General features: G+C 40.6%; 1 protein-coding gene across 7 annotated transcripts in view; it reads left to right on the top strand.

Moving 5' to 3' along the window:
- Positions 1-23,667, top strand: part of dachd (dachshund d) — a 91,773-nt gene that overhangs the window by 44,378 nt on the left and 23,728 nt on the right. For 4 of the 7 annotated variants that reach the window (XM_042002448.1, XM_042002447.1, XM_042002450.1 and 1 more), the window contains exons 2-4: positions 5,512-5,627; positions 11,627-11,779; positions 22,053-22,115. In XM_042002448.1, coding sequence (XP_041858382.1) covers positions 5,512-5,627; positions 11,627-11,779; positions 22,053-22,115 — 332 coding nt within the window. The remainder of the gene's footprint in view (positions 1-5,511; positions 5,628-11,626; positions 11,780-22,052; positions 22,116-23,667) is intronic. The other 3 variants (XM_042002452.1, XM_042002451.1, XM_042002453.1) reach the window with 1 other exon arrangement.

Below are 23,667 nucleotides of genomic sequence, written 5' to 3'. Positions count from 1 at the left end.
ATGGATGCATGAAAAAGATGGATGAGTGAATACATTCTCATGTATCACACTGTGACTCTGAGATTATGATCATCACAACGAATAGACTGCCAAGGTCAGCAGGAAATATAAATCATCCTTTTTTTCTGTTTTGTTGAAGGCAACATATATTCCTGTCATTTTCACTGTTTTTGCCTGTGAGAATCTTGATTAACTACAACTCAGGATAGCTTTTACTATCAGATAACTGTGTAATTATTATGTTTATTGTTTGATTAATTGTTCATATTTAAAGAAGAAGCATCTGTCTTTAAATTTCAGTCATCCAAACAGCCAAAATAAGACTTTTAAATGCTTAATTTTACAAAAACACAACAAAGTTCAGTATGAATGACAGAACTGAAACACAAATAGTCTTCTTAAGAGGTAGAGCAGGTAGTTGTTGGCATTTTAGCTTAAAAAAGTGATTTTTTTTTTTAGTGCTGTGAAAAGTTTAAAGGTGGAAATTTAAAAAAGAAAATATCTAGATCAAATGAAAATACTCACTGCTTCCTTATCATTTAGTTTGTATTGGCAGTGATCTTATCTTTCCTGTTGTGATTGTGTCACGTTACTCTTATATCATCCATGACTGATCTTACCGCAGCTGATTAGGTTGGGAGCTAGAGAGCAAAGACTACATGCTAATCAGCTCATAATTAATTAGACATATATGTTATCATCACAGATTCACACTGGATAAACAACATTTGTTCATTCTGTCTTTGCTCTCCAGTTTAGATCAAATTTTTGTGCTAATACTTGTAGTTCAGTCTTACTTTTATTATTTTTTTCAAACTACATTAAATAAACTGCAGAATTTCTCACTTAAAGAATTTATTTCTGCACTTAAAGTAAGCAAAAAATTTGTCTTTTCCTTTCAATCAAAGCTGTTATGCTACCTGTGGGGATTTTAAATTAGCAAGAACACACCACAGTCATGTTATCCTTGTCTTTCAACAAACACGGTTAACCTCTTGAGGGAGTTGTGTGCATATTTTTAAACCTTTTGATTGAACCAAATTTAAGAAAAGCTATAAGCTCAGCATATTCAGGCCCCTGATGGTCTGAGGGGGGGTCTGAATTTCTGCCTGACCTGGCACTTAAAAGGTAAGACGCTGCTTTGTTTTATCAATAAGACCTTGTTTTCATGGCTGGTCACCACCCCAGCAAACCAATCAATGGGGCATGCTCTGCTATCGCGGCGAGAGAAATGAAAAATAAACCCCAGATAATCCTTCAGTTAAAAGGTTACTCGGGGCGATAAAAGCTATTTTGTTAATTTATTTACTCTCTGCACTGCAGAGATAAAGAAAAGGAACAATTAGGGAATTCTAGGTGAGAGATTTTAAAAGGGCAATGACATTGGGTTAATATTTTATAAGGCCTGATTGGCAGAGACCTGAGGAGGCCTTTTGTTTACACATGCCCCAGACGAATGATTCACTCGCTTGTTTTGGCCAGCTGGGCGGAAATGGAATAAATATCTTCATCCTTACCTTTTAGAAACGTCAAACAAAAGACTGAGATAAAAGGTTAATGGCTCAATCATAACCACCAGGAAATAATATTATGCCCTTTTTCTGCAAACTGGAACCACTATAGACATAATCAGGTTGAATTCCTAAAGATATCCCAAGATGGGAAGAGCAGATGATTTTTGTGTGTAACTAAATCCACTAAGGGAGTGTGCTCACTTGGGCTAAACATCACATTTGTGGTTTCAATTGATTTATAACAGATCATAATCACTGCATTAACAGCGTTCTGGGTAATAAGATCTCAGTCACTGCTTCCGTCGTCAGAGAAAAAAGTCTGATAGTGAGATGTCAGAATTTTGCCATTAGATCAAAAACCATCCTGATATCTCAGGTGATATTATACCTCTTATTATACCGATCACTGCGTGTTGGCTTCCTGTAAACGGGGTGAGAACGTGAATTTAATTATTTTGCTTTTATTGCATTGTAGTGCTGAAATTGGACTCGTGTGGAGTGTATTGTTGGGCCCCGTGTAATCTGATTGCCTGCGCAGCGTAGTGTGTTGGATAGTATCAGGTTCCAGCCGACTCTGCTGGGTCAACACACGGCCGGGCCATTAAAGGAAGTTTGGTTCAGGGAAAGTTCACCACTATTTTCTTTTCACCATGGCAGCAAAACAAGAAAGAGAGAATAGATGTGTAACATATTTGCGGCCCCAGCCCAAAAGCTGGTGGGGCCTATTTTATTTCCTTAATTAAAGCCAGAGATACGAGGCGGCCTAAATGTCCGTAGTATAAATGTAAATACAACATGACATAAAGTTCTTTCATGACTGACGTCCAGACCAAGAATAATATTGTCCAAACAATCCCGATTTAAAGATCATATTTTCTTTAACATGTTAAAGTACATGACGAAATTTAAAAAGAAGGTTAGTAAAATTAGAAAAGACAACAGCAGATAAGAAATACACCAAACAAAGCAAAATTCTCATCTTTGTCTGTAATAATGGCCTAGTTTGAAACAGTTTCTGTGCCAAGCTATTTAGGGAATCAGCATCTGCTGCTTGATAAATAGCCTGAATCTTTTGTTTGAGGCCAGGTTCAGTTCCTCTCTGGACCCAGCTTATTAGCCTGCATGGCTCTGACCATCATAGATCTGTTCAGATGTTAGCCTGCATGCCTCAGATGTGGTGTTTCAGGGCAAGAAATTACATTTTGTTAAAGAACCTAGAGAACTACAAGACTAACAAGCCTTAAAAAAACCATCCAACACAGGAGGAAAACAGTCTTTGCTGCAACTCTTTAACAACAAATTAGATGCTATTTCTGCAAATTTAGACACCTACTCAGCCATGAGGAAAAAAGACAGTAACATTAATTTCTGAAAGGCCTTCCTGTTGCTCGGAGGTTCCTCAGTTCAAAGCTGTTTTGGTTAGCGTATTGCTTTCATGGCTTGCTAGTGTTATTTGTGCGCATAGAGTAGCTGAAATGTTATCCCTTTAAACACACGGACAGATTCTCTTGCAGCCTATCTAAACATTACCTTTACTTAACCGGGCCTTTGTGCCGGGGGTTCACATCCTTTGACATGATCTAAGGTTGATATGACATTTTTTGTCCATTTGAGAGCCTTTTTGCTTTTAGTATTGTTAGTAAAAAAAAAAAAGCCTTTTACCCATCACATATCTTCTATTGAGGTCTTTCATAAATAATTCAGTCAGAGTACAAGTGAAAGTGATGACAGCAAAACTGTCTGCGATCTCGCCCTCTCATAAGATCAAAGAGGTGCTTCTATAGAAATAGGAATTACGTTTCCAGACCTTCCTGGGTTGAACGGGCACTCATTTCTCTTTCTGCCCCTCTCCTCCTCTCTGTCTATCTCAATGCCCTTCTCACTTTCTGCCATTTGCTTCGCTCTTGATACCTCTTTCTATCTCTTGTGTATTTCCCCTGCAACGGGACACAGTTGGGTGAAAGTCTGCTTTTAGTCCTAAAACCTCCAGAGCTGGTATATGAGAGAGTCAGCACATTCAGACAGATTCTAAGTGCACTCTATTAGCAGTAGTGAGGTAAATAAACCTCAAAAGACATGGCTGAATAAATTCTACCACTAAGGCTGTGTGCTATCTGAAGTAAGACACTCCACCTCTCTTTAGATGCCGCCTTTGGGAAATGTAGTGAAATGTACTGTAACACAAACACCGTCATACACTGTACTGGTTGATAAAGTCCAGAATAAGACTTTATTGTTAAATTAGACGAGCTCTCAGCAAGTTCCATTGAATGAATCTAAAATGTAATTTTAAACAACATATTTGTTCCTTTTAAAAACACCCTTAAAATTCAATATCAGCAGCAGAGCTGCTTTGGACACTTGAGAGAAATCTGGAATACATTAAATTTCCTCATCAGCAAGCAAGAGGAAGTAGCTCAAGGTAAAACCTCCATTAAACATTTTTGTAGAATTTTGTTTTTAAAATTTATTGACACCAATGAATGAATCACAACAAGCTGCATCCAATCAAATCAAAGTATTGTGAGGTGGCCTTTTCAGTCTGAACAAGCCATACTTTGAAAACCCTTTTAAAAAACATTTTTTTTTTTTGTAACAAATAAAGCCAAATTCTGTGCAGAGGACTCGAGGAAGTAAGGGGTTAATAAACAACTACAGATAATTCACAGGTATAGAAAGTAATAAAATACTTTAATTTGCAAAAATAATTTCTTCTTTATATTTTTCTTTATATTTATATTTCTTTTGTTCATTTGGTGGCTGACTTTACTCACATCTGCTGCATATATATATATATATATATACACCCATATATATATATATATATATATGGGTGTGTGTTTGTGTGTGTGTGTATGTAAATATATAAAGTTAAGACATAAAAATCCTATAAGAAAAATACAAATATGTAAAATCTCCTCCTGATTATCCATACTCTTCTCTCTACAATTTATAGAGGCCATTTTGCATTTTAAAGATAGCTTTAACTCATTTAAGAGAGAACCTGGTATCTTGGTAAAGCTTGAAATGGACTACTATGTGAAATAATGTATGAAGCCAATATGTCACCTGTGTCAAGTCACCATAATTCATCTTCGGTTGAGACATGCAGCTCCTGCTTCATAAAGAATATGCCTCTACAGAATCTCGGCCCATTACATGCTCATTGTGTATGTGTTTTTTTTTTTTCACCCTGTAGGCTTTTCTTTGTAACTATAAGCCAGTAAAGTAGGTATTGATTGAAACTTGAAGCTGTATTAATAAGTGAATGAGTAAGATGTGTGGAAAGTCAGGGGTGTATCTGCTTTAAAGGCCTTTTCTCCTCCACAGTAAGGTGGCACAGTCATTTATCACGGCTGGATCTGTGCCCCTCGTTTGGTGTAATAAAACTCCCCCATCAGAACCGTCCAACAGGTCTGAATCACTCTGTCACACCACCTTCCAGCTAAGGCACGCATTAAATCAAGCAAGCAGAACATTTCCTAAGGCAGCCATTGCCTTTTAATTTCCTGAAGAACCTTAAAATATCATTCATTACCAGAACTACACATATTTGGTTTTTAAAAGTCTCATAAATCAATAGTGGCCTGACTGCAATAATTATAACAAGTTAACATGTAATTTCCAGGCCGAGGGCCGCGCACTGGATTTTAGCATATGCAAACGAGGCAATTCAAATAGTGTGGGGATATTAATACGGAGGAACAGGTAACGAGGTACAGGTTATGAATTATGCATCAAAAAGTGGTTGATCTTCAATAAAGGAAATGAATTCACCGTGTAATCTAATTAGTTATGGAAGTCTATTATGTTGAGCTGCAGAAAGCAACTGTCCTTGAAAAGAAATTTATTTACAGTACATGTTAGCTCTTCGGAATGGAATTGCATTCTGGGGTGCTCCAAATGTTAACGCTCCCCCGCCACCACTGCTGCCCACACGGCCCCTCCTCTCTCTGCCAGTCTCCTCTTCATCATATCTCACCCTCTTCTTTCTCAGCTCCAGACCCGGCCGGCCTCCGAAGAGAACCCAGAGCGTGACATCACCAGAGAACCCCCACATCATGCCCCACTCGGTCCCTGGACTCATGTCTCCTGGAATGATCCCACCCACAGGTATGGTTTTGGTCTGTGCTGCTCTATCGCTGTTGCTAAGGCTCTCATTCTCTCTTGTCTGGGTCTCTCTCTCTCTCACACACACACACACATTAGGCCTCCCTACGAGTAGCCGCCCCGCAGCTTGTCCTCGAAATGGCAACCAGTCCAAAGTGACACATGCACCCAACCACCAGACACCAGCCGCTCACTCGTTTACCAAAAACAGATCCTCTGCTTAACGCCCGGAAACCAAAAGGGGGGAGAATAAATGGGACTGGAAATCTTTTCTCTCAGATTATTCCAGTAGATGTTGCATTTTGCCTTGAGTGCATTCTAATTAGTGCGATTAAATCCACTCCACTGGTATATGTACATAGGCAGTGGTGATGCTAAAGCAAGCTTATCGCCACAAGAATCAACAACAACCGTTTGTGCCCTAACTTAGCCCTGGGCCAAGTCTTATTGCAACTAATGCTTTTGTTCTATTTGTGGCTGGCTTCATTGTGAACGCTTTGATGTTGGGGGCTCTAAGTGCTCTGATTTACATATTTTGCTGTCCTTCTTGATATGTCTTTAATGATACTGAGCTATCGAAAGCAGCTCTATGAATACTCTTTTGGTGTACAATGCACACTGTATTTAACTAACAATTAACTGTATTATTATGAAATTTATATTTAACAAATTCAGCAGATCTCTAAGCAAACACATTTATAAAAAAAAACAGAATAGACTGTTTCTTTTTTCTCTTTGTCCAAGAGGCAACAAAGAAGCATCTTTGAGAAGACTTTTAAATTCAATATTAAACACAACTCTGTCCATGTGTTTCAATACAATGGAGGCTCACAGCTCAGGCTGGGGCTTTGAACTCTGGGAACAGGGTGAGGTCACTGGCTATCGGTGCTCTACTATAGAAGGAACTTAAAGGCCGTAGTGAACACAGAAGAAGGACAATGATGAGAAAGACATGTGTTATTTAGTGGAACATAAAGCAACAGAAAAGCCTTTTGATATCATCCCCTTTAAGCCCAGAGGGACTCTGTGATCTTGACATTTAGTCAGGGTATTCGGGGGCAGAGATAAAGTAATTGAGGTTTTTGGTCTTCTCATAACTGCCTTAAGCTTCCTAACTGTGGTAAGACAGAACTTCTACAGCACTTTCTGTAATTAAAGCATTTATTGTTTTGATGATATTATTAAGTATTAAACGTCTCAGAAGTTTCACATTTTGGCAGATTAGCAATCACATATAATTGACCACACATAAGTTAGCATCTAAGTAGGCGACTAATTGATCTTCCTGTCATGTCCAAATGTTCTGAAAGATGATAAAAAATGACATTGAATAGTTTCACTATCATGTCATGTTATATTAGTTCATTTTTCAGACGAGCTAACGCCTGCACACACAGATAGAATGTGGGCTGGCAGCTTTTCCTAAAGCTTCTCCAATTTTTCAAGTAGAAAAAGAAAAAAGAAAAAAAAAAAGCTGCAGCGTTCAATTTGGGCTGCATGAAATACCTTTTTCCCCCCTTACTCACCTGTTACATAAGGAGAGAAATGCAACACATGCCTAACATGATGCTGGTGCACTCTCCCGTGCATTTACCATTTAATTTCATTTCATTTACTGTGATTTCTTCATGCAAACGCTAATCAAACTTTTCTTTTGAGACCAGACAAGGGATAAGACGTACATTTGAATCGTATCACATTAGCATCATTGCTTATATGAAACTGTAAAAATGTGTTCTCAGCAGGACCAGAGAGGGGATGTGAAGCACATTGTTAACATATGTATCTTTGCCCTTGATACCTGCTCCTTTTAGAAAAGGACATCTTAATATGCTTAGTTTTCCACTTAAGGAAATACCTTCATTTGTGTGTGTGAAAGCACATGCATGTGTGTCTGAGCGTCTGAATGCTTACGTTCATGCCCCTCAAGAGGGGGCGGCGGGCTACGCTGGAGCCTTTCCAGTTGCTGATGCATTACAGGCAGATTGGCCCCCAAATCGGATTATTTGCTGTGGACTGACACCACACTGAGATGACATCTCCTTTAAAGTGGAGAAGGGAAGGGAGGGCGTGGGGGGACTCCGCTCACACTCTGGCCACTTCTTAAGCAGCAGCTTTCATATAATTCATTTATGTCCTGGATGTGGCTTCAACCTTTTGAATAACGCAAGAGTGCTGCGTTTACCATTAGAGAAATGAATGTCACCTGCTTTTTACACGAGTGCATCCTGTACTTTACTGGTAAAAACTATATTTTCTAATGCTGCCTGACTTGGCTTTATGGTTCAGCGTGTTTTCGGGTTCTTCTTGCAGGCGCTGTAAGATGAGACAAATCTTGGTATTTATACTCTGTCAATATAAAATTAGCATCCCATTTTGTACCCTTGTTGAGTGGATCATCTAATCCATAGCTGCTTCAAGCAGGTTTAAAATAGATCCAGTGTGCACCAGGTAATTTCGTGTCAGTCCTTGTGTGTCTGCCCCGCCTCTTTCAGTTGGCTGCTTGTCATAAGGTTAGCACACCCTGTAATTGATACTAAATTTGTCATGATGTGGCTAGCACAGTTCAAGTGGTTTAGTGTACCTAAGAGTCGCGTTGCTCCCATCACCGCTTTTGCCGTCGCTGTGCTGCCACCAGTCCATGCATAAAATTAGGCGGCCATGCTCATTGACATGGAGTGTCTCCTCTCTATTTATCCTGCTTCGCGCTGATAAATAAAGTGTGTTTTCATTGTTGCCCATGGTGCATTCCTTAACTCTGAACAACAGAAACAAAAGATAAGCTCTGGTTATTTGTTAATCTTTACATTTTATTCTTTTTTTGTGTGTGTGTGTAATCAGTGCTAGAGAAAGTCGTAAAAGTCTGTCTTTTGTGTGCTGATGTGAAGTTAATCTGATTTTAATTTAATTATACGAGTTAGTTGCGGAGGGCACAGGCATTGGGGTGTTTGTTGTAAGAATGTTCTGACATTGGCGCAGGTATGGGGCAGCTAGCATGTTAATTAATGATGAAGATCCTGACAATATGCAGAGGCATGACAGCGTTAAGCCAGTCGGCTGCTGCTTCCTTTGCATATTAATAGATCCTTCATTATTATTTAATATGACAGCTGCTCCAAGGGCTACCATCAGACCTTGTCTCTGTTATTTGCTGTTTTGTGCTCCCCATGTGACAGTGCCATGCTATTCTCTATTTGTTGAAATGTTCCCTTTTCTGTTCACTCACTGGTGTGACTCTCTACATGCCACCGTGATGTGCTGTTTGTTTTATGCTCAGGAGGATTCGGACTCATCTGTGCTCCAATATCAGAAAAGTGTCTGAATCTAAAGGTGACTTTGAAAGAATATATGAGGCTGGATTGTTTTGTTTGCATAGTAATGAATGCAGATTAGCACTGAATGGGATTGGTCTTGTTGACGTTGAGACTTCTAGTGGCTAATAGACCTGTTGGAGGGCAACCGTGTTTCTCTGGCTTCCTTATTACATCCATTGTATTGAAGTGCGTGTTATGTGGATATGACAATTGATCTGGCGAAATGAAACAATTATCAGAACAAAGATTTCGATCTATGGAGTGTCACTTAGTCAAAGACAGGAGGGAGGTTGCAGCTGAATGATAAATGAAAAATGGAAAAGTGATCATTCCATTCGTTTCACAATAGTACAAATCAATTTCTCAGTCTTTATTTACTCAATATGTATTTGATATAAAACCTGTTACCTTCTCCTACATGGTTTAATGTCCTTTTTTTTTTTTTTTTTTTATGGTTGCCGCAGTTTAGACCAGTCTACAAAATAAAAATAAATAAAAAAATAAATGGTGGTGACAGACTGGCTGCAGTGCAATAAAGCATGGTGTTCATACAAGTTAGAGAGCTTCAGAGAGCTCCACTGCGGCACTCCTTTGAGCAGCACCTGATTTGTGAGGGGAATTTATCACACAAACAGCCCAGAGGTGATTTCAATATTTACTCGGCAGTCTGTTCTGCATACGTCTCATTTGGAAAACAGTTGACTCTTGCCCATTATACACAAATGAAGGCTGACCTTCAGACTGGGCAGAGGCCACATTCATTATGTGAAGAAGTATCACCTTCTTATGAGGCAGTGACTTTTTTTTTCTTTCTTTTTTTTTCCTCCTGCCCTGCCTATGCATATGGAACAGCAGATAGGGCCCATTGCAAACGAGAGGGCCCTCGCTGACATGATGTATACAGTACGTCAATATGGTACTGATGTATTTTAAGATGCAAACAAGGCTTTAAATTATATGCACCTCCATGCCAGTGGCTCAGAGTGACTCCCACCATCTGCCTATCAGCTGGAGATGAGGGGGAGAGGGTGTCCAGGCTAGTACGCTCTTGTGTGCATGTTTTTCAGTGTGTGTGTTTGTGCCCACGTAGGCTCACAAGTGTGTGTTGAGAGCCACATGTTTGATTTCTACCTCTCCTTGTACGCCTGCCACTCCTCAAACGCGTGGCTAATAGCTGCTTTGAGTCCCATCACCGAGACGTGACAGCTTAGCGATGATAAACGCAAATGCTGCTTTGTTCTGCATCAGACGTAATGCAAACCTGCATATCAAGTACAAACAGCTCCTTTAAAAAAGAGTAGCTGATACGCCCTAGTGTGGATATGAGTTATAACAGTAATGGCTACATATCTTTTTCTCGTCGTGCATCTTTTGATTTTGATGCTGGGGGTAGGCAGGAAGAGTCGTGGGACTCTCCTGAGACACACCGGGGCCTGGAGGAGCTTTAGCACTATCTGTCCCTGCTGTTTGAGACCAGCCTCATGAATAAAGATTTCAGTCACGTTCAATACACTAGAACCCTGGAACCACCACAATGACAAACCAGTGCTTTATGATCTCTGCAGTGTGCCCAGCATATGTATGTCTATAAACTCAGTCTTAGTATATCAATCATACCAAGTTGAGTTTGATTGATGTGGACGACTGTGTTAGATTTGTTTAATGCTATTCTTGTGCCTATTAGGAAATTGCATTAGAAATTTGAATGATTATTTAAAATGTGGTGTCAATTGTCATTTAGTCTGCTCAAGTAGAACAGCCGCCTTGGGCTGGAAGAGAATGCATGTAAAATTCTCATAGGTATTTGGCAATTTGTCAAAAATTTACAAGTGATATGAATACAAAATAATGGCCGTATTGTCACTGCAGCGAAGAAAACTCCATATTTCAAGAGTTTTTGTTTGATTCTACAGAGAGCTTTTAATGTTTTATGGATAGTCTTAAAGATATCACAGAAACAAACATAAAAATGCCCAATTACGCCATTCTTTTTAATGGATCATATCCCTCAATAAATTTTGTGTGTGAAGACTCACCTTGACACCCAAAAGAACACTTAAATTTCTGCATGTAATTTGAACACCAGTATTGGGCATTATTCTGGTTGATTAGATCTAATGAATATGTCAGAAGTTATTATTGAAATTCCCCCCAACAAGATTCATAAGATGCACTTCTCCACCTGGATTTGCTCACATGTTGAAACCTCTTTCACTTTTTCCCTCTTGAACTCTCCTCGCGTCACACTGTATCACAAAGCCTCTTTCACACTCGTGCAACTTTGCATCTTTATAAGTTGTACACACAAAATGCTTGCATCATGTACTGTTATCTTGACTGCATCTGCTCCCATCAAGGGACAAATACATCAATACAACGGCGAGGATTGCTGGAGTCCGTGAAACATTCATAAAAATCATATGCTGCTGCACACAGGGATCCATCTCATCAGCATGATAACCTGCTGTGAAGATATCCCCTGTCAGAAGATGAAAAACCAAGTTATGAGCTCATAGGAGCTTATTCCCCGTAGTCTATAAAATTATTCATAGTTTTAGTGTTTCAAATGTCCTTTTGCTTTGTTTTCTTTATTCACAGAGGCAGGTCTTGTGAAAGGTTTTGCAGGTGCTGTGGCTCAGCCTCAGCAGACTTGTAGCAGTCTGTAAGCGCTCTGTCTCCTCTCTCCAGGCCTGACAGCGGCGGCGGCAGCAGCTGCCAACGCAGCCATCGCAGAGGCCATGAAGGTCAAGAAGATCAAGCTGGAAGCGATGAGCAGCTACCACAGCAATGCCAACCACCATGGAGCCGACGGAGAGAATGGAGACCTCAGCTCCAGTGTTGGTGAGGATGCCCTTCACACAGACACACATGCACACTTTTATAATTGCTTACATTCATGTCATTTAAATGCAACTGGTTTATTTTAAACTACAGAAATATACAAATACATTAAGGCTGTTTTACCTGTAGAACTCATGTCTCACTTAAACCGGCACAATTTTATATCTTTTATACTATTAATGGATAAATCAAGAAATTAACTATAATCTATAAACTATAGTGATTCCCTTCTGTATCAAAAATACACATATTCTGGAGAGATAATTGAGATAAACTGATAACAGCCATGACTTTTGGAAAGAACTAAAATGTTAAGCTTGTTTAAAAGCTATAAGTAAAATATGTAAGTTTTAAGGTTATAATCGTTTTAATGATTTCAATGAGAAATCAGCTTCACTTGGTACTGTCATTGTGGGTTTAGCAACCCAGAGTTGATTTCATTTAATTGTTGAAAGGATAAACTGTTGCAGGTAAAGCCCAATGAGTACAGCCAAATGCTAAGCTGTTACATGAAACTTAAGCTAACTTTTATTTAAATACTTGGTTTTTTTTTTACTCTTTTTTGGGCTCTCATATTATCATCATGTCTAAAATGATTTCTGCTGAAGACCATGTCGTCAAACTCATGCTCATCTCTTTTACCCCTACTTTGGTAATTGCATCTATTCTATCCAGCAATGGAAACAAGATGTGCTTAACTTCAAACAGGCTTGCTTTGTACTAATTCTACATCTCTACCGATCCTTACCTCTGCCTTAACCTAACCACTGTTTCTTTCAGCATTTGTCTAAGATCCAGCCAGATTTCACGCAGAACCCTGAAACAGCTCATACAGCTCCACATAAACCAAAGATCTGCATGATATAACATACTGGAGTTTTTTTTTCTGTTTATAAAAATACTAAACTATGAGTTCAGCTGGGTTGCATGCACTGGAAACATTAACTTTAATACAATAAAGTAAATAATGTTTTCCCATGAAGTATTTGATGATGAAAGACTGTAAGCTTGATAGCTAAGAGAAACTGTGAACACACAGTTTCCCAAAGCTATCAGCTTTTTAACAAGGTCTAATTGAATTGCTGTGAGAGCACTGTTTTTTCACTATGCACCATTCCAATTAATTATTAGCCCTAGAATGCAGAAGGATTTCTTTAATATCACACACAACCACTTAGCGACTTAAAGAGAATAATAAGGTATGTTAGTGTGGATTCATGAGCCCTTTTCAAATTACAAAACCTGATGTAATCCCTTTAGCTTTTTGTCACTACACTGAGGTTCAGATTCAGTGACTGTAATAAATGGCGTGACTTCTGAACACATTTCTACAATAATACTTGACACAGTGGAGCTTGTGGTGTGCGAGATGAAAACAGGATGTGTTTCAAAGCAGATTTAACAATGCAAAATGCATAAACTGTGAGGTCATCACTCCGAGAGAATGGAGTGTGTAAAAAAGAGAATATGAGCCTGCGAGGTCACAGAAATAAAGATAAATGTGAGTACCAACAGCAAGGCTGTGGCAATGGAGCTAATAAGAAACTGTTTTATCTTTTTACAATTTAAATTGTAACCTTGAGCCCAGAGCCAGCCACATGGGCTCCCGGAAGAATCATAATTCTGGCAAAGGGGGAGCAGTTCTAGGAGTGGGTGCATGGGCCACAGCATTAGCTCTCTGAGTGAAATATATGGCAGTGACGCCTCTCGGCCCCATCCACAATCAATTGGATTCTTTTCCTTTAATATTTACTTGCAGCGATGAGATGCTCGTCTGCATGGTGATGAACAGTCTGCCACTGGCGTTTGAAGGTGACCTGTCAGTGAGTATGGACAAATCTCTCGCTCGCAGAAATGTAGAAAATAAATCATTAGGGCCAGGCAGTCAGACAGGGGCCCTTCTCTCTCCCTCACTCTCCTCGGATTTAAATCAGCCCAGATTTATGATTTGAATTAATGCTTCGTTTGGTCAAAGGAATGGTTGCAGAGACAAATGATGTTTGGTACTGAAACCATCCTAATATTGATTACTGGGTGTCGCAGCAATCTCTTGTTTATATCAAGCACTCTCCTGTGACAGGGTGGCCAGCAGGAGTCATCCTGATAATACGCTGGAGATATATGGCCTGCTCTGCACTGTAGAGCCATGAAACACAGCTTGCAGTGTGCTGTCTTCTTCATCTGCCCCAAGACTTTTTTTTTTTTCATGTATGTTTTTAATGGAAGAATTCTTTAATTTTACCAAAATAAGAACGGTCTCACTGGAAAGCATGATTATAGAATTATTCAACTTTCCAAAAGTAGCTCACTCTGCTTTGATTTATGAGTATGAGCATTTTGGAGTGCGAATGCCTAATATGTTCAGCTCTCAAGCCCTATTATCCAACAGCAATCCAAATGTATAAATCATTTGACTGATATAGAAAGGAGTGGGCAAAAGGGGAAATGTTTTTTGGCTGCAGCTTTGTTGGGACTGGACTAACTGTTTTGTTCAGAGTACTGACTTGGGAATGACTTCATACTGTTTTTAAACAGACTTGAGGCCGCAGCTGCTCTGAGGAAATGGACTGACATTTTATAATCATCAAGCTCAGGCCCACACAAGCGGATGTGTTTACTTAAACAAATTATGTTACCAACCAAGACAGGAATTGATATGATAATGAGCATGCTTCTGATAATACCACTAAGGCTGTGGATCCATTTAATCAGAAGGAGCCACTACATAAGCCCATTGGAAAAAAAAAAAAAAAAAAAATCCTCCTCAGGATAAAATACAGGTGCCTCATCTCTGTGTTTGTCTGAGGCTGATCTTGTATTGTGAGGCGCTTAAAGCCAAGCACAACAGAGCCAGCTAGTGAAGGACACTCTGTACTGTTTGCGGAGTTGGATTGCTCGCTGCTGTCTTTGTGTTGATGTAAATTGAACAGGCTAATGTTTCTCCCTCTCATCAAATATTCATCACAATTAGACCTTCCTGTTTGCATCAATGTTATTAATTATAGGAGGAAAAAACAGCCCATTTAACTCTGCCAAAATAACCAAACATCCTCAGAGAGATATTGAGAGAAAACATATAGATATGTGTTAAATAAGAACTGACAGCTTAAAAAAAGTGCTAAAGAAGATGGAGAGATGTGTAATGGTAAAGAGAGAAATTTAGAAATGTGTGGTGGGTGTCCCTCTTTGATTTTTCCCCTCACACTCTCTAGTCGGGCGCCCTCTCAAAGCACATTGTGGATTGTTCCTTCGCCTCTCAGGAAATGCCACAATTACAGATCACAGACCAAGCAAAACACGTGTGGCGCTTGGCCTTGAGGGGGATAAACAGCCCGCCATTCCCTCCCAGTGCATTGACCCCAGCCACAACCTTCATTACTGGAAGAAAAAATATTGTCAGCTGCCCACTAACAAACACCTGCCAATTTCAAGAGAAGGAATTGCTTTCTTCGGCCACAGAAGGAAAATAAAGTGTTTCTCCGACCCACATAAAAGCAGTAGAAAGAAAGATAAACCATGGTTCACCGTTGTCCTCTTTTCTCTCTCTGTTTTTCTCTTTTTGCTCTGCCTCACTTTCGTCTCTTTTCTTTCACCCTCTGTCTCTCTTTGGCCACTGGGTGCTGCCCTGCCACTCATCTGACTCCTCACCACACAACTCTAATGGAGCTGAAATCCTGTTTGTAATTAGATATGGGAATTCCGCTGTCATCAGCCAGATGATGCCACAACATGCCGACCAAACAACCCACCGAAAGACAACACCGCAGGAAAAGAAGAAGGCACAACAATCGCTGTTTCCTTTCAGATTGTGCTGTGCATTTTGAATCTATCCTACACCTGTTACATCTCATAAGCTTTAGAAGCTGTTAAAAATGCAAAAGTTCTTTGTCACATATGTGAGGCTTTTGTCCAGGCTGCCTGGGACCAACAGGGGAGGGGAAAGCCACATGCTAGGCTGAAGTCAGACAGGTGGTGACAGGTACCTGGAGTGTTGCCTCACTAAGAATTGAGAGAAGAGGTTCTGGGTGAGATGATGAGGAAGCATCATTCTCGCTTGCCAGGGTCATCAGGCTAATTTCTGCAAAACCTACCCCTCACGCTTGCATGTGTTTGCATGTGTGCATGTGGATGTCTGTGTGCGCACACTCGCATGAGAGAGAAAGAGGGGGCCTTGGCCCCTGAGAGCGCTCTGTGAGGAGACCACAGCTGTACACTCCCAGCAGCTAATTGGTCCTTATCTAGCTGTCCCATTCATCTTCATTTTTTACCAATTACTGAGCATTATCTGTGTTCTCAGTTGGGTATGGGACTTAATCCTTTTTGGTTAAGCTGGTGCTACAGCTTGCAAATTTCAAATGGGAGGAAGGGGGAGGGGAGAGGTGCGTGGTGGGAGGCTGAGGGGTGCCAAAAGTCATAGCAAAAACAAACTCTGAAACTTCCCATCATCCCTCACTGACAGGATGCAATCAATAAACAATGACATCACATGAAGGAGAGAGGCAAAATGGAAGAGATCAATTATTGGCATTATAATTCAAGTCCTTGTTTGCAAACGTTGCAGCCTCATTGATTAGGCTGTTCTTGTTGCACTCACCATTATTGACTTGTTAAAACCATATTTTCTCATCATCAAGGGTTTTACGTTTGCGCACACAGATAACGACACTTTATGGGGCCACGGCATTAATTATTCAGCATTTCATTTTAAAGCACAGCAAGTCAAAATCCTCCTGTTTACTCTACAAACAGTACAAGTACAGCACATTGCTCATCCAGAAGGTACATCAAGACACTGCAATCTGGGGCAGTTAGGCTTAATTTTCTAAGATCAATGCATAACTAGGCTCCTCTCTATATGGGGTCCATGCTTGGCCACGTTGCCGAGCTGAATGAAGTCAGCTCGGATACCACGCACTAATTACTGGAGTGTTTACTGCTCTGCTGGAAAGCATTTGTAACATTTTGGACCTTCCAAGTGAGTCTCTGAGCTTCATGATGGACTGATAAGATATTAAGATGAGAGTGGATGCGCAGGAAATTACAGTGTAAAATGATCTACAATGGATACAATTACACAAATGCGTACTTATGGAACATAAAGTCATGCATATGAGCAAACACGCTCTTGCACACAAAAGCAGAACACATATAGACACACCACTCCTGCACTTTGATAGGGATCTGTTTGGTCACACTCTCTGCGCCAGCTGTCAGCTCAGCTCCACTGCTGCGATTTAATTAGTCTGTTTATGTCCTTTCTAATAATAAAGCTCTCTGGGTGGAAGGACACATCCAACAAGCGAGCTCGGCACTCCAACCTGCTAGCTGCACTGGTGCTGGTGGCCCGGCGCTGCTAAATGTGGGCCATGATGGAGGATGGTTGTAACTTCCTGCTCTTCTAGACAGAACTCCAGCCCTCGGGCTCAGATCTAGTATCACCCCCTACTCAATCCTAACCTTAACCATTAGGGGATAAAGCACACGCTGACCTGATATGAGTGTCTAGGGGCAACTTCATCCATCTTCCTCTCTAGTGCTCTTATGGGAGCTTTTGTCAGCCAAAGCTCTATAGAGATACTAGATTGTTGCCATAGGCTGAAAAGAGCTAATTTCTTGAATATATCATAACACCTCTTTTGCTACTACAGGTATTGTCTTGTCTGATTTCTTTTTCTTTTTTTTTTTTTCTTTTTTGGGATATCAAGGCTTCAGTGGACAACGCACGGTCTGTTAAAGCTGCCACTGTCGGGGAAATGGGGATAGTGGTGTTAACTGAGTCAGACACACTGAGCTAGACAGAGAGTGGCAGAGCAGACAGGCAGCTTTCCAGGCTGAGCGAAGAGCTTGATGGGTCTCTGTCTCTCTCTTGGGCTTTGGCCCTCACCATCTCTCTATTAGTCTGCCAGGCTCATGGGAGCCAGGTGACAGATAAGTGAAGAACGACACACACATTTTAATAGACATTTCAAAAGATAAACCTGATAATCATTTCTCTCTTTAATGAAGTTTAATGTCCTCGTTCTAATTCCAGTTGCGTCCGCTGTTAAGCATCGGCGTAACACTTGAATATGCATGATTGGGAAATTGCGAGGCACGGTGTAGCTGCAAAACACACAAACGCAGACAACTGCAGAAATAGATTACAATAACAGGGGGAATTGATTAAACATTATTTCCGTAATGATCCATATCAAGTTCTATCATCTTTGAGTGGCAGCTGAGTCGCAATGTTAGAGAGAAGAAGGGATGCAGGGATAAGCAGCGTGCAAATATTTGTCTGATTGTCTCTTGCGGTTAGTTCACAATAGCAGAAGCAGAGCTATAAAAAACAACTGACCAGTCGAGTTGTCATCCCTCATCAACATTAGGCCTCATTCTTCATTAATTGGATAGATTAATTTGGAACGCTTTGATGCGGGGGTGATGCATGTGTTCGGCTGTCCCCTCCTCACTATTCTCTGTCAGGTTGAATTTAGCCAGGGAAGGGGCTGACCTTTGAAAGTGAAGAGATCAACACAATTTGAAAAGACAATGTCACTTGGTGTAAATGTGATACGTGTAATAAATGACATTCAACCTTTCAGTGATGATGAGCTTTCGCAGGTCGAAGTAATGTGAAATATACATGGCGTGTAATTGCATAGAATAGGAGCATTTTCCACATACGCAGCTAAGATGGTGCTGCATTAGAGCCCTGGATATCATGTGCTCTCATTTTACTCTGATTATGTGTAAGAGGACACATTAGCATAGAGTAATGATATTACAGTATACACAATAACAGTAATGATACTGTGATGACAACAACAAAATGACAATCTCTTACTGTGATTACAATGTAAAAATGTCCCATTGCCGGGCTCTGCAGCTATCAGGACTCGTATAGAAATACTTGCTTCTGCTTTTGCTCTGAAAAGGTGTTTTTTTGTTAAATGCCTGAGATGAAACACTTTTTCCCCCCCTTTCTTTCTCAATTATGATATGGGAACCCTCTCCCGAATTGAGCTATCAGCCATACTGAACCCAGACATCTTCACCATCGCAAAGCCTTTCCTCTGGGATGGAGATAAAGGAGGAGAGGTTGAGCAAGTTCAAACAGTGTTAAGGAATTCCTCACAGTAGTGTAAACAAACAAATGGAGGTATTTCTTTTGAATTTCAACAGAAATGCTCACTTCAGCTAAATAATTGGGAGGAAAAAAAGTAATTATGTAAAACTCGCGTTACAATGAGAAACATCACATTCTTACCTTGAACTCATTAGCGCTGTGGCTGTAGGCCATAATGGAGGAAGTAAGAGCGCAGGAGGTAGTGATGCTAATATTTTTGTAATTAAAACAGATGATCTGATGACCACATGCAAAGTGACTCCCACCTCTCCCCACCACCACCTGTCCAACTAACCTGATATGACGGGTAGAGTGGGTTGTGATTGATAACACTCGTCAATATATTTCATTTCGGGAGCTTTAGTCAAATGACAACTGGTTGTCATTGACTGAAAGCAATCTTTTTAAAAGGGGAGCCTTTGCTAAGTATCAGATGAAAATGATTCCTCTGTCTGCTTGGGTGTCACTGTCTGCAGGAGCTTTATTGATTGGACTTGAATATATTGCACCCGCAGTAGTAACAGCTGCTAGTAATATCTCCTCTCCTTCTGCTCTCCTCTTCGGCTCGCAGCACTTTCCGCGCCTCGGCTTATTGTAAGTGCTCGGATGTCAGGGCTCTCGCGCCTGTTTTTGTGCGTTTTATCAAGAGTGATATGTGACAAATGTAAAGTGAACCTGGTTCCGACCCAAATTAGGGACTCGAGCCTTGTTTTTGCTAATGTGTCCTGAAGGGGGCCTGGCTCTCTTGGCCATTCACCTTATTCACGTCCATGATTGCGTTAACTAAACTCACTATCCCCACCCCCCACCCCATGCTCTGTACGCCCTGCGTTATCCAGCACAAGGATGTTGGCACTGGATGGTAAAGGTCATTTACTGTAATGAGATTTGCCACATGCAAGCATATGGCCTGATTATTGCCCTGTTCGTTAACATTTTCAGCAAAGAGACAAATAGACAGCTAAAACAGGAGACCAGCGTGGATAGAGGTGGGGGGGTGGGGTGGGGGGAGTCGTAGTGAAAAAAAACCTGTTTAGCATTTTTCTCTTCAAAGATAGGAAGAACTTCTTTCACAACAGATCTGTCACAGAGATGATTGATCTTTCAATTTTCATAAGGAATGCGTGCCATTAGAGCAGAGGATTTAAATTATCCTATAAAAGTTGCCTGCCTTCGATTTTATACACTTAAAGGACAAACACCTCTGTCTGTCTCCTTGATAATTTCTACCACATGTTACACTCCAGTGGTTTGGGTTGGAAAGCAATTATGTTACCTCATCAAACCAGAAATGTTTTCCTATCATGCTATCTCTCACATTACATGAGGCAGTTTGGCAAGAAGTCTTTGCCCACCTGAATCATTGTGTATCTTTATCCCGAGATGCGAAGCACATTTTGTTGATGTGAATTAGCTTGAAATGTATCCAATCCTCGCGGCTCTTGGAATGTAAAGCATATTGTTTGCATGTGTTTTTATGTCTAGCTGGCTTCGCGTGTTCATGCACAATCATCTATTCGGCATCATTTTCTGAGTGTGTGTTTTCATGTTTACCTCTCTTTGTTGGTGTGTGATGTGTTCTTTTTATGTGTTCGTTTTATGTTTATGTCTGCATGCATATGTGTGTGTGTGCATGCATACGTGAGTGTAAAGCAGATATTTAACAAAGACAAGATGTTTGCTTTATTATCAGCATTAACTGCGTAAACACAAAAAGCTTCAAAGTTTCATTCAATGACACTGAAGGGCTGTGGGTGGCTACATCAAAGCTCAATACCTTCCTCACTCCCCCCATTTTAATGAGAAACAGGACTCACCAGCCTTGACTGAACCTGCCATCTGTGTGTGTATGTGTGTCTGTTTTTTGTTTTTTTTTCTTGTTTGCATTTGTGTGTACGCTTGTATGAATGTGGGAGAAGTTCTGTTTCTGTGCACATGTAAGCAAGTGCCTGTGTTGTCTTACGTGGCACCACGATAGCAGGCGGCATGTTTATAGAGGCTGTGTGTTATGTTTGATCTAATGGGTGTGAAGATTCCTCCATCTCACATCCAGGACCTCTGATTTTGGAGGAGATTAACAGTTATGGAAAAGATGAATAGCTGATTAGTGCCACAGAGAAAGCCCCTAAATGTCTTGCGGCATGACATCCACTTTTTCATGAGCCATTCATTTCCTTTTGGGACCGGTGTGCAAATCCTTGATACGACCACAACAAAGACTCTCCGTGTGCATGCACCTCCGTCTCACCTTTGTTGGAGACATGCATACACAACATGGGGGCATTTTTAGAGGCACAATTAACAGTAAAGCGGGGATTGTTTTGCACACTGCATATGCATTGTGCAGCCAGTTGGTCCATTTAGCAGCTTGACTGGAATGGCCCTGTTCAGTTTGACAGATCAGAAGCAGGAAAAAAAAACATCTCAACACTATGAAAACTAAAGGCTTAGCATAGAGCAAATCAGCCCTTTGTCTTGTTCAATTCCAATCAGAGGATAACCAGGAATGTTTGTTTGACAACAGCATTTACAATGCATTGTTCTGAAGCCCAGAGCCTCCCAAACAAAGACAGATAGGCTTTAAACAAGTCATTTAATTAGCACCGGATTCCCAGCTTTGGCTGCGCCAACCAATTATACATTCCTCAGGCATGTGCAGGTCCTATTTCACAGGAGCGAGAGGCAGATCCTCTCCAGCCCTGTCTCTTACAGTACATCTCCCCCCTTCCATTTAAGAGAAGGTAAATAGCCCAGACAGACAGCTTCATTAGCCAGCGTCTGAAGAGCGCAGGGCCGATTGTCGCTTAAATAGTGCGCTTTTACTGCAGGCCCAGCCAGCGACCTCCGATCAATTACAGCTGACATTATTGTTTGTCGGGAGCTTTTTTTTTTTTTTTTTCCTGGACAGAGGGAGTAAAAAACGAGATCAAGCCTGAGCTTTGGCTGGAAATGTAATCTTCCCCCTTTCTTTGGTTCTTTCGCTCCACAAACAATAAATCATTCAGTTGAAGAGATAATAAAGTGCCAAGTAGGAGCTAGTTTAATTTTTGTCAGGGGAAATCTGTCCACAACAGAGTTAAGGGTAAGGGGCTGGTTGCTTTCTCATACAATTTTCAACGGCTTAAGGTTCTTTCTTTCTTTTTTTTTTCTTATTTCCCTCTGCAGATTTAGATGACCAGAAAAGTTGCAGTTCTGTTCCGATGAAGATTAACAGCTGCACAAATCACTGCAAGTTATCATTTTTGTCATCAATATGAATTACTGCTCTCTTTTAATCATTTTAAAGCATTCAACGTTTAATCAGTTTTTTGTGTGTGTGTGTGTGTGTGATTTGTTTAAGTAACGGAAACTACCGTCAGCCAGGCTTGGTCCTGATGTAACAGCTTTTTAATCATGTTGTTACCAAGGGCTGTTTTAATTCATTCAATGCATCCTCTGCGATTCAGATCTTTGCTTATCCATGCGTGAACTCACAAGCACTGCACAACATAATAGCTGAGCTGTTTATATTGGTATTAAGTGATTTGTAGTTTTAATGATGGTAAATAGCAGCTCACCTTTGCACATCCCTCTGGCTTACTTCAGGTAAATTACTCCAAATCTATTGTTTATGCCCTTCAGGAGAGATTGGGGCTTGTGGGAATTCACCTCTCATCAGGTCTGAACTTCTGTGTTAGAGATAAACAGAAGCTGATAAATACATTTTTAGCAGTAATCCAACCAGAATATCTGTTCCTTAATTATATTTCTTTGAGGAGAAAAACACAAAAATCCCACTTTATTAAATCCAAGTTAAAGTGTTTGAGGCAGTGCACTGCATTAACAGGACAAAATGGGAAGAAATTGCATATGGATGACATGAAAACACAAAAAAAGAAAGCCAGATTCCTTGAATAAATAAATATCCTCCTCACCTGGCTCCTTTCAGCTACAAATAAAGGGATTTGGTGGACCCTTGTTGCTCTGTGGCACATTCCCCTACAGCGGCTTGAATGGGTCTTTATGGGAGAAACATTGCTTTGGGATGGGGTGACATGAAAGGGGCTGGACAGGCACTGAAAGCGAGACTAATACCCGCTTAGAGTGAACAGAAGTCCAGTGTTCTTGCGCCAGGCTGTCACTCTGGTGAGACACATCATGAAATCCTTGTATCATCAAGTACAAGGAATAGCAAGGAGATAAGTGGAGGAATGTTGGTGGCAGACTTGTGCTTTTGTTGTTGACTTTTCATCACTTTTTCAAACTTTATTGATATGGTGAAAATCTGTCTTAATGCATGTATGTGTTGATTGTATAGGTGTAATGAAACTACCTCAAGGGCAGAGTAAGTCTCTTCTCTCTAGCCCTTGAGTGGCCTTGAAAGCCTGATCGGTAGCCTAGATCTCTCCAATGTTGCCCTACAGTAAGTACCCCTACAATCAGGGCCCTCTGTGGTGTTTTTTAATTGAGCTTAGCCTGCTGAGTGGTAATTGATTCAGTCTGAGCTTCAGCAGAGGCGCTGATACAAGGTGCTGCTTTGCTTCCGCCTTTCTTTAATCTCCCCTGCTTTATATTGTTTGGGAATACTCACCACTGAGAAACTGCATGGCATCTTTCTTATGGAAATCAATGCTTCTTTTGGAAGGAGGTGGAATGACAGAGAAGTACTTCTCATGTCCTTTCATTTTCAACCAGTGTCCTTCTCTTTAGAGGCTTCGCCATGCAGATCTCCTTGCCCTTTGGCTACTGATGTTTTGTGGGAAAAGAAGAGCGGAGATGTTTTGTGGATGGTGTTCTGTAG

The sequence above is a fragment of the Melanotaenia boesemani genome, chromosome 12 (genome assembly GCF_017639745.1).
Source record: "Melanotaenia boesemani isolate fMelBoe1 chromosome 12, fMelBoe1.pri, whole genome shotgun sequence".
In the NCBI taxonomy this organism is placed as follows: Eukaryota; Metazoa; Chordata; class Actinopteri; order Atheriniformes; family Melanotaeniidae; genus Melanotaenia; species Melanotaenia boesemani.
The sequence above is the reverse complement of the archived record's forward strand: the minus strand, read 5'-3'. Positions and strand labels throughout refer to the sequence as shown.